The sequence below is a fragment of the Dendrobium catenatum genome, unplaced genomic scaffold (assembly GCF_001605985.2).
Source record: "Dendrobium catenatum unplaced genomic scaffold, ASM160598v2 fragScaff_scaffold_1666, whole genome shotgun sequence".
Classification (NCBI taxonomy): domain Eukaryota; kingdom Viridiplantae; phylum Streptophyta; class Magnoliopsida; order Asparagales; family Orchidaceae; genus Dendrobium; species Dendrobium catenatum.
This window is the reverse complement of record NW_021320128.1, coordinates 612,800-624,196: the sequence shown is the minus strand read 5'-3', so window position 1 is coordinate 624,196 and position 11,397 is coordinate 612,800. Positions and strand designations below refer to the sequence as shown.

The 11,397-nt window shown below is 33.0% G+C and overlaps 1 protein-coding gene across 2 annotated transcripts; it reads right to left on the bottom strand.

The window, feature by feature from the left end:
* Positions 1-527: 527 nt before the first annotated feature.
* On the bottom strand, positions 528-6,187 carry LOC110096172 (protein RTE1-HOMOLOG). 2 transcript variants are annotated; one of them, XM_020821964.2, is made up of 3 exons: positions 5,892-6,187; positions 2,465-2,768; positions 528-1,049 (listed from the first exon to the last, which is right to left on the bottom strand). In XM_020821964.2, the coding sequence occupies exons 2-3, from the start codon at positions 2,750-2,752 to the stop codon at positions 630-632; spliced, it is 708 nt and encodes a 235-aa protein (XP_020677623.1). In that variant the 5' UTR covers positions 2,753-2,768; positions 5,892-6,187; the 3' UTR covers positions 528-629. The 2 variants fall into 2 exon arrangements, with proteins under 2 accessions (XP_020677623.1, XP_020677625.1); XM_020821966.2 differs by having other exon boundaries at positions 2,465-2,734.
* Positions 6,188-11,397: the final 5,210 nt, after the last annotated feature.

Here is an 11,397-nt window from a genome sequence, read left to right as displayed (position 1 = left end):
TTTGTCTCAAGCATCAATTTAATGGATATAATTATAATAATTACTTCTAAATTTATATAAATTTAATATTTCTAATATATATTTAAAGGCTCATCTTGAAAATCTAAAAAAAAAAGAAACTAATTTATATTCTCTTTAAATTTCATTTGTGACAACTTTCTTACTGCTTTCTAAAACAGCTTTCTAGTACAAAAAATTTAAATTCAAAAAAATTATGTTAGAAAGCTAATCTAAGGCTTAATTTGGGACAGCTTTTTTATTACAATTTTTGTATTAAAAAACCGCTTAAGAAGCAGTAAAAATACTGTCCCAAACGAAACCTAAAAAACAAAAGAAAAATCCTAAATAAAACCTTAATCACATCCATTCTTCATACATTTTTACATAAATCATAATTTATTCCACAATTCAAATCTCATCACAGTATCATCCTATTTGAAAATCAACAATTACAACAGTACAAGACTCTTGAAACAGTATGTTCCAACAAGGAACCAGCCTACAAGTGCAATAAAAAAAATCCTAAATGAAACCTTAATCACATCCATTCTTCATACATTTTACATAAATCATAATTTATTCTACAATTCAAATCTCATCACAGTATCATCCAATATGAAAATCAACAATTACAACAGTACAAGACTCTTGAAACAGTATGTTCCAACAAGGAACCAGCCTACAAGTGCAAGTGCAAAACCACCAAGAAATACGAAGAAATTCGTGCCACCTAATAGAAGCCCCAGACAAAGCACAGTTGCAAAAGGCAAGAAAGACTTCAGCACAGCTAATTTATCAACCCAAGTTCCCCTAAAGAACATCAGAACTGCCAAGTTCACCACATTCCACCTTCTATGTCTGCTACAACCATAAGACATTCTATTCAGACAGTTTGCGACAAAGCAATGGCAGTTGCAGGTGAATAGGCTGTACGATCTGTGCTGGAAATCCTGTGTGCTTTTCCTCAGCGCGTCATCCCATGTCATTTTCTCATTGCTTTCTAAAGCTTCATTTTTCGGCGAATCCGCCAAATTGGTGGAGAGGGAACCCTGCAAGATGAGAAAGGTAGGGGTGATTTTTTTTTTTTTTTACATTTAGGTCAGTTAAGACAAACCGATACACACATCATCATATACGCAAGACTAGAATCCAAAACCTCTTGTTTGATAGTCAAAGCTCTCAACCGACAGACTAAGATGAGCTGCGTAAGGGATGAAATTTGTATTTTTAAGGGGAAATTTACATACATACCACTTTATTTCATGTTATTTACATATCTAACACCCAAAACATTAATATTGCATGCCTACCACTCATATACAACTTTAATATCAAATATATCACTCCTATAATTCATTTTTACCATTAATATCATCCTATAAACTTTAATATTTCATTCCAAGCACCCAAATTTGTTCTATGGGTGGTGGGTATGTAATATTAATGTTCTGGATGTTAGATATGTAAATAGCATGAAATAAAGTGGTATGTATGTAAAATCAACTTAGATATTTTGGGATTTATAATAACAAATCCTCATTAAAGATGAAAATAGTAATAATATTATTTTGAGTTTTTGTTAAGAGTTATGAGAAGGGAATTTTTATTTAAATTTATGGATTAATAAAAGAATCATCATATATTTTTCATTGGGATTACTAAGAAAAATGTGCGCATTAGTATTATTGAAAGATCAAATGATAACTGATGCGTTATGCTTAACTAATCTTGGAACTATTTTAAAATAATAATAATAATATGGTTGACAATCAAATAGTGAGAAAAAATGAGAATGTTAAGATTAATGTTGGATAAAGCCAAAAAAATTGAAAGAGGACTGACCATATTAGTGGGATAATAGGGGATCCTATTAAAGATGGACTAATACGGAGAACAAAAATGATGGTTAGACTCAGAAGAAATTAAAAAAAAAAAAAAAAAAAAATAATGTTAAACTACACATCACTAAGGGCATCTCCAACTGAAAACCCCATTTTACACTAAAAAAAAAAAAAAAAAAAACACTTGAACAAAATAATGTTAAACTACACATCACTAAGGGCATCTCCAACTGAAAACCCCATTTTACACTACAAAATGCAGCAAAACTCTAAAATGCCGTAATTATGCTCCAATCGAACTCCATTTCGCGGGCTTTGTTGTCTCGTAACCATTTCTCTCCGTTTTGCAGGAAAATCTCATTGACACATAAAAATTTAGCAGATAAACAGTGCGAATTCACCCGTGATGAAATAACGGCAAAATTGCCGCTCGGTTGGAGCAGCAGAAGAACGACAAACAATTGTTTGTCGTTCCATTGGAGATGCTCTAAGGACAAATGACAGGAGGAAGATTCATAAAGCCAACTCCATGTATTTGGAATCCATTTGATTTTGATGATAAATGAACACATAAGTTTTGATCTAGCAAAATTAATTCATATAAAGTAGGTGCAGATGCTTACCTCTTCCCTGCTTAATTGAATGTATCTCGTCACTGATCCAAAATTGAAATGATCAACACTCACGAAATGAGGCCCTGCAAAATCTAGGATCACACCATCCTCTCTGCAGATGCCAATATGGCCAATGAAAGGCACAAGCCATGAGATCAAGGGTAGGGGCGTCCACACTATGCAGCAGGGGAACCTGGCTTTCCTTGGATCTATTGGCCCAAGAGGAGAGCCTCGTCCAAATAATTGTTCACTATCAGCAACTTCCTCAAGCTCCATGACCTTATCAATAATTATCATACAAGAGCAAATAACACTGTGAATAACAAAACGAAAACAATAAATATTTTCTCAGAGAAGATGGATTCGGTTATGAAAGTGCTTATAAACAAAAAATCATTATAATGGTAATTTGGTCTGAATATCATTATGTTCTTCAATACTGTAAAAATATCATTATAATGGTAATTTGCTAAAATTAACCATTTTATCATAAGTTAGACGTATAATCAAAAGAATTAGGCATCAATACTGTAAAACCATGTATCAACTAGACAAGGTTTACGTAAGCCCAGCTCAGTAAAGATTGGAGCAAGTTGACTAATCTCAACTCAGTTCGAGGGTGCATAGGCACAGTCGCTAAGCATCATTATCAACTAGAGTACATGAAACTCCAGAACCTACTAAGAAAGGTCATCAAAGTGAAACTACTAGCCCGTGGAACTCGATCCCAAGAGTCGATTAGTCTAAAACTCGATCCCAAGAGTCGAATAGTCCAATTAGTCCCAGCCACTCGACATAGCAATTCGTTGGAACTCCACCGATCTAGATGATGTCGGCCATCAACACATGAATCTACTCCTTATTTGAAAATCATTAAAGCTTATTTAATGTAATTAAAATGCAAGAACAAGCAAAATTTGTTTGGCAAGTTTTTATTAGGCTATGGCATTCAATTTACAAATTTACTTTAAATGCAACATTTCTTATAGAATTAAGTCTCAACCCCCACCTATAAATAAGAGGTATGAGGGCAAACTGACGAGGCAATCATTATCTTAAATCTACTATTTCCTAGCAAAGAAAAATCTCTGAGCTCTTTAGATTCTCTCTCCCTCTTTTATTCTCTCATTTCAATAAAGTCATGATGTTGTCCACGAACATATTGAGATCTAACATCTTTTTAGATGTGGTAAGTGTGAACTAATGCCAATGACCAATAGCTAAGCATTGAAAATACAAAATAGAAAACATCAAGACGAAGGGAGATCAGTTGAGATAAAAAAATCAAGCCTTCGCCGCTAGCAAGCAACTCAACCAAATGGAAGAGAGGCCAACAAGAATAATCTAAGCCTCTAAGGCACCTTGGAGAGCCCTCCCAGGCTCGTCCCATGAAAATTTCCCAATTATGGATCTTCAAACCCGCCCATCCAATGACAACGATCAGGTCGGCAAGTACCAACTTCAACTCCTACAGCTGATGGCTACTACCCAAGGAGTAATGTTGAGACCACTCCAACTCAAAGGATTGAGAAATGCTATTGAAAATTCATGAGTGCATTCTCTAGCAAACAAAGTTCAAATTTTCACATTTAGATTCATACAAAGAAAAGATATATCCAACTAGGGGTGTCTAAACAAATTAACATGTCGGGTATAGGTTCAACCCAAAATTGACCCGATCTGAATCCAGTCGACCTGAACTCGACACATTTAAAAGATGGGTTAAAATGGTGGACCTGAACCTGACTCGTTGGTAACCAGGAAGACTCAAACTAGACCCAATAACCCATTTTAATTTAAACAAAAATAGTAACTTGTTAAGTATAGAGTTTATGTTAATAGAACAAAATTGGATTGCTCTACATGTGAAATAATTTAAAGAAAATAAACATATAAATGAATCATTATCGAGTTTGCGGGTCAAACCGAATCGGAATTTATCGTGATGGGTTACTTATTGACAACTCTAGATCCAGCCAACCATATTGCCTACTTTGAGTCAACCACCTCATTGTTGAATATCAATGATGTTATAAGATGTTGATTGCTTTTTACGATCTCCAAGAAGTCGCCACTTAGATGGTTCTCTAGTTTCATGTAAGAAAGTATTGCTTCTTTTGTCGAATTCATAAAATAATTTGTCAACCAATTTGCAAGTGCTCAAAATCTGTTTAAAAAATTCTTAAGTATGGTTGAAGATGAAGCAAGAGTGAGGTGAATCTATAATAAATTTTCTTGCTCGATTTCAACAAGAGATGCAAGTAATTAAATATTTAGAGCCTTTAATCGCCCTAGTTGCACCAACTTAGGGTCTAAGAGAAGGACCTTATATATATGCACTCGGATTGAAGCAACTAAAGACATTAATTGAAATGTTGGAATTCACCAATAGTCACATAAATACAAAAAATAAATACAAAAAATTACAAACTCAGCATTTGTAATTCGACAGAGACCTACCACGACAAAATTAGCATCGATCAAAGAAACATAGAGGTGACTTCAACCCAACAAAAGATGGAACTCATTGTGACTACTAGTAGCTAACAAATCAACACAATCAACAATGAATTGAGCATAAAAATCCATACGTTTACCAACACTATGCTATAGATGAGTCTCCAATAGCTAATAAATATCTTACTTATGCTCCTTTAATATCATATACATAACCAATTAATGCTATTAAAGAAGAAGAATACTTTCACCTGCCGCCGCCAACAGGGGCGGAACTGTTTGATGTTTAGGGGGGGCAATTGCCCCCCCTTAAAAAAAAAAAATTATTAGAGAGGAGGGTAATTAGGTAACTTAACATGAAAAAAATTTTATTTTGCCCCCCCTTTTGACCTAACCCGCCGAAATAAAAAAAAAACAGCGGAAGATTGGAAGAAGCAAGTTCGCGTTCGCCGTTAGGGAAGAAGTTCGCGTTCGCCGTTCGGGAAGAAGTTCGCGTTCGCCGTTCGGGAAGAAGTTCGCGTTCGCCGTTCGGGAAGAAGTTCGCGTTCGCCGTTCGGGAAGAAGTTCGCGTTCGCCGTTCGGGAAGAAGTTCGCGTTCGCCCCACAGAGATCATGGCTAATACATAGAGGATTGCTAACAGGTTCACAAGTCACAACATAGTTGAGGAAATTACTATGAGAGAAAACTTTAAGAATTTGCACACACTCCTTGACAAGGATTAGAAAGCAAAGGAGAAATAAGCCAACCGCAGCTCAAGTTATTCAAATAACAAAAGGTATTCCATAAAAAGTCGGCGTAATGTTATTCAAATAACAAAAGGTAAGCCTTGTAAGGCTATTAACACATCAATTAGAGTGTATGAGGGCATGATGAAATGAATAAGTCTTTCTCCCCTTTATCTTTCTCTTTCTATCTTTGGGAGTGTTGAACAGTTCGAAATGTTCACTTAGAATGTATCCTATCAGTAAGAATACATACCGGGAGTTGTACACGAGAAGAGACCGGGCAAGACTGCGAAAGATTGGATTGATCCGGACGAGAATGCTGCGAGAGCGTCCTGGATGGCGAAAATAAGAAGAAACGGGAGGCGGAGATAGCCAGGGATCGAGAGAGGCTGAGAGGGAAAGAAAAAGAAGAAGGCCGAGCCGATGAGAGACAGGAGAGGCTGCAATTTTGGGACTACGTCCCTAGGGTTAGGACTTAGGAAGCAGCCGAGAGGAGAAGAAGAGTTGCTTCCGATCAGCGTCGAGAGAGACCGCGAGGCCAAGCGCACAAAAATTAGCTAGATGCAAACATTATTTTTATTATTTTAAATAAAAATAAATAAATTTGAAGAATCAACTATTTAATTATTAATATGAATAATTATATTAATTATTTAATAATTCTTTTACAAATATTTGCAATATTTCTACACTTTTTAAATAAATTTTATTTAAGATATTATCTACATATTTAATATAAATTACTCTATTTACACATATAACTCAACATATTTGAAAAAGATAGAAATAATACCCTCCATTATCTTTAAAACACCATCATTCTATTGTTTTTATCTTCAAGTTCTCATATCACACACCTTCGATTATGATTTTTCTCTTCCCTAGCATGTCCTTTAAGACTTTCTAGTCTTCATCCTTTTTCATATGTTGCTGGTCACAATTCTCCTCTTCACCAACTACAATCCTCATGGCTTTCTCAGCTTTGTCCTCCTTCACACGAGAGATTATTCTGTGCAGACACTGGATGGAAAGAATTGTCTGGTTTGATCTCTGTGAATAGTAAAAGCTCAGTTCATAGAGACAAACCAGACTGTTCTCTCCGTCTAGTTTTTGCACATAATAATTCATCCATTCACACACCATCGATCTCATTTTTTCATCTCTCACTAACTGTCAATTCCATTGATACTCTTTGTAGCGAGATTTTGATGTCATTTTCTCATATCCTCATCATCCTGTAATAAACCCTTTCGATAATTCATCATCATTATCGAGGGGTTCGCACGTACATTTATATAGTGCTATATCTTATAAATATATAAGTTTGTGTGTTGAATATATAATCCCTCTTTTAATTAATTGATTTGTGAATGATGGTTACAAGTTTATTAAATTAATAGGATTTACTCAAATAATCTCGAAACTCAACTTAATCAATATTGGCTTGATTTGAATTTAGTTTAAGTAAAATTTGAAATATTCAGTTTATAGTTTAGGTGTCTTGCTCAAACTTGAATCAATAACATTGATATATTACATATAAGCTTAATAAAATAGTAAATATATTTCATTATTTAAATTAATCATCAGTATTAATTAATAATAATTATTATCATTATCAATCATAATATATCTCTAGAATGAAATTATAAAAAATAACAAATAAATGTATTTAATACTCTACTTAGTTATAGATAGATAATTAATATTTTATTATTTTAGAGATAAAATTTAAGCTAAAATACAATAATATAACTTAATTTATTTTTATTTGTAAAGTTATTTAATAGTAATTTTAACGTTAAAATTTAAGATGTGCAAGGCTATTTATGATTTCATGATTATCCAATGTATCTATTGTATACAAATTATACGTTTTCTAAGAATTTAGTATATATATATATATATATATCGTTCACAGAAGTCCTAATACACAAAGATAATCAAAATAAAATCAGTGTTCTAAAGTAAATTGCATGAAAAGTAAAGTACATAAAAGTAATAACACACAAACCAAGTTTAAAGTAGTTCAGTCGAATTGATCTCCCCTCACTCCCTAATGGTCCTCCTCTTTGGGTTGTGCACTAACTCAGACGACTTATTCAGAGCACAGTTAGGCGAAGAAGCCCTTCTCCCTTACCACAGGCGGAGAATAATATTTATAGGCTCAAAAGAAGCTCCCTCATCTTGTCTCATCGGCTTGGTGGATATGTCATCCCTCCTTTCGCCTCCATTGCTCGGCAAAGATACCAATCCTTCCTCCCACCTCCTCGACTTGATGAAGATGTCATCCCTAATTTAGCTTATTGCTCTGATGAAGATGTCGCTCCCTTCTTTCACCTCCCAGTCTCGCAAAAATGTTGAATCCTTAGCCTCTTCGACTAGTAAGTCTTTGGCCACTAAGACTTTTCTTCCCATAGCTCCTCTCGAAGAGCTCCACCAAAGCACAACTAGAGGACCCAAGATGCAGGCAAGTAGAGCAATCGTGTGACCCCTCTCACATCTCTTAACTCTCTCAAGGCACTCTCCCTCTCTCAACTTCACCTCCTCTCTCTTCCTTGTGAAGTTGACTCTCTCCAAGCTCTCCCATAGAAAAATTTGTGTGGCAACCCAAGCACTCTTAGCCGAAAAGACATAACAAAAGTTTATAAAATAGGCTCTAAAAAATTCTAATTTTCAAAATAGTACGATTAGTTTGATTCCATCGAATATCATCCAGTAAGATTAGTTATATCGAATCACAGATCGCCCAGGACGAACCAAGTTTATCCAGCTTGAGCTCTCTATTGATCGTATAGTACAATCAAGATAGTGCAATACGATCATTAAATGATTAATTAAATCATGATTTATTTTCCTAATCATCATAATTAAAATAGGTAATTTTAATTAATATTTATGCAGTACAATTAGTTCAAAATTTATATTTGCCTAATTTAGATAATCAGGATTCGACAATAGAATTTCTCAAAATAATTGATCATCATCTATGATTAATTATAGCCCATAATTAATTAATATCATTAAATTAAATATTTGAATTAATTTACATTTAAATAGATTGAATAATATGATTTGGATCGTATAGTATGATTAACAAAAATCTAAATATTCAATTTTGCTACCCATTTTGTGTGTATGCATAGTTGCTAATATAACATAAATCTAGTAGAAAAAATGGCTTAAAAAATAAAAAGTACATACTCTCTCAAATACAAACTGAATTATATGTTGTCCCTATATTGTCTTGAGTTTTTATTCTTTAATACTGCTCCATATATGTTATACATGAAATAGTTGGTGACACAAGAAACATATCAAATATATAAACACAATAATAAATAAATAAACATATAATAATATTTGTAATCATCAAAACACAAGGTCGAGCTCTTGGATTATAACTGTCATATCTAGGGATTTAAAGTGAAAGAATTTTTTTTCTATCTTTTCATTTATTTATTTCTTACTTATTTCTCAATAACAACTAATAATCATCTACGTACAGCCATATTAATTTGATATTCAAAGCTGATTAATTGCATTACAAAAATATAAATAGCAGAAAAATACAATTCACATTAATATAATCAAAATCTACATGCTACATCCAGAGATCAAAATAATATATACAATATCCTTCATATGCTAAAAAATATATACATAAACTAAATGAACTGAAAGAAAACTAAACCAGGGGTGTAAAAAGAAAACTATGTATATCATATAGTACCTCAAGCCACAAGATCCTAACCCATTTCTATAAACATGTAAAACTATATAATTAGTACATAACCCAACAAGTAATTAAAATCTTACATATAAAATTAAGGCAATGCAAAAGATAAACAATATGCTATAAATCATATAAGAAAATCTATAAATATATTTATATGCTATATTTACTGGTCACATGTATCAGTCAATCATCTTGTATTTATCATTCAATTACTTTCGCTTAATCATTTCATCCAATCATTATCTTTATTCTATCAATTATATAATTATAATAACATCTATATTTTAATTTGTATTCGGTAATAATAAGCAATAATATAAATTAATATATTGGTATTAGTATCCATACAATATCAAAATATAATAATCAGTATAAGTTATCAGTAATCAATAATCAGAATCAGTAATCAATATTCTATCAGATATTCAAATAAAGGTATTTTGAGGTTATTTTGCTCATATATTTATGAGTTATGACTCCCAATCAGTCGCCCGTATGACTCCCAATTTAGTGTAATCCATATAACTCTCATTGAATCACATGAATTAGTCACCCTAACTTCTTATGGCTCTTAATTAGTCTTCATCTCCTTAGAACTTCCATTAATGAATCAGTGAATCTTGTGGTTATCACGTGGGAGTTATCATTTCATATATATGACATCAACCAATTCATCATTTCAGTTAGATTTGTGTCACATTACAATACATATCAGTTCTATCTAGGGGTGTAAACGAGTCGAATTGAGTATCTTCCTAATCGAGCTAAGTTTGTTTAATTGTTACTGAGCTCGACTCGAGCCCGTTTACTAAGCTCGAGCTCGAATCATTAAAAAATTCATAGCCTTGAGCTTGACTCGATAGCTCGAGTTTGTTTAAAAAGCTCAAGCTCCATTTCTTAGTTTTAAATTAAAAAATTCAATTTTCTTATAAATTTTATTATTTTAATATATAATCAATTTAAAGTTATTAAAATATATTATATAATATTAATTTAAATTAATTATTAAATATATTTTAATTTAATCAAGTGGTTTAACGAGCTTTTCTACCGAGCCAAGTAGGGGTGTCAATTTCGGGTCACGGGTCGGGTTCGGGTCGAACCGGGTCCAACCCGGCGGGTCCGGGTCGGGTTTTCGTGTCGTGTCAAAAATTGACACCCCTAGAGCCAAGCTTGAGCTCTAGCTCAGACTTGTTTAAAATAAAAGCTCAAGTATAGGCATGAGCTCGAACTTGTGGCTCAGTAAGCTCGACTTGCAAGCTTGTTAACAAGGTCGTTCAGCTCACTTACACCCCTAGTTCTATCAATCATATCAAATCACAATATATCACTTTCAACTCATTTTTTGATATACATTTTTCCAACTCCTTTCATAAAAATAATTCTATACACATCTTAATTGATAAAAATACAATAAATAAAAATCACAATCTTTCGAAAAATCAAATTTATAACATATCAAAAGTTATATGGTGGAAGCTTACAAAATCAGTAAATTATTTATTTTTTGTGAATTTAAGAAAAATAAAATCTGCATAAATCCAAAAAAAAAAACAAAAGCAAGATGATATTTATTTACAAAAATCAGACTAATTTTCCTAACAAAAATAATGAACGAAAAAGCCTCGAAGATCATCTTTCTCTTTCCTGTCTTCTTTCTTTTCCCCCCTTTATCTCCTTCCTTCGATTCTTCCCGGTCAAGGCAGCGCTGAGTGAGGGAGCGTGGCAGTGATATTTAAAATAAAATATATATAAAACACAGTCAGTGGCCCAGCGTTATAGCGCTCAAACTCAGCATTGCAACGCTGCATGTTAAATCCATAATTACTATAGAACAGAGACTCAAACGCCGCAACAGTATTTTCTAGAACCGCTATACTCTCAAAAATAGCGCCGCAGCCCTCACAAAAACAATATCAAAGCACTTTAGTTCCCAAAAAAAAAAAAAAAAAAAATCTAAAATTCATATTAAAAATAACATTCATTTTTAGGTTGTTTTGCAGCTAAGCTAATGAGAGGG

Coding starts and splice junctions, on each gene's coding strand:
- LOC110096172 (XM_020821964.2), bottom strand. CDS start 2,752: ATGATAATTATTGATAAGGTCATGGAGCTTGAGGAAGTTGCTGATAGT. Junction 1,050..2,464: donor TTCAATTAAGCAGGGAAGAG/GTAAGCATCTGC, acceptor CTCATCTTGCAG/GGTTCCCTCTCCACCAATTT.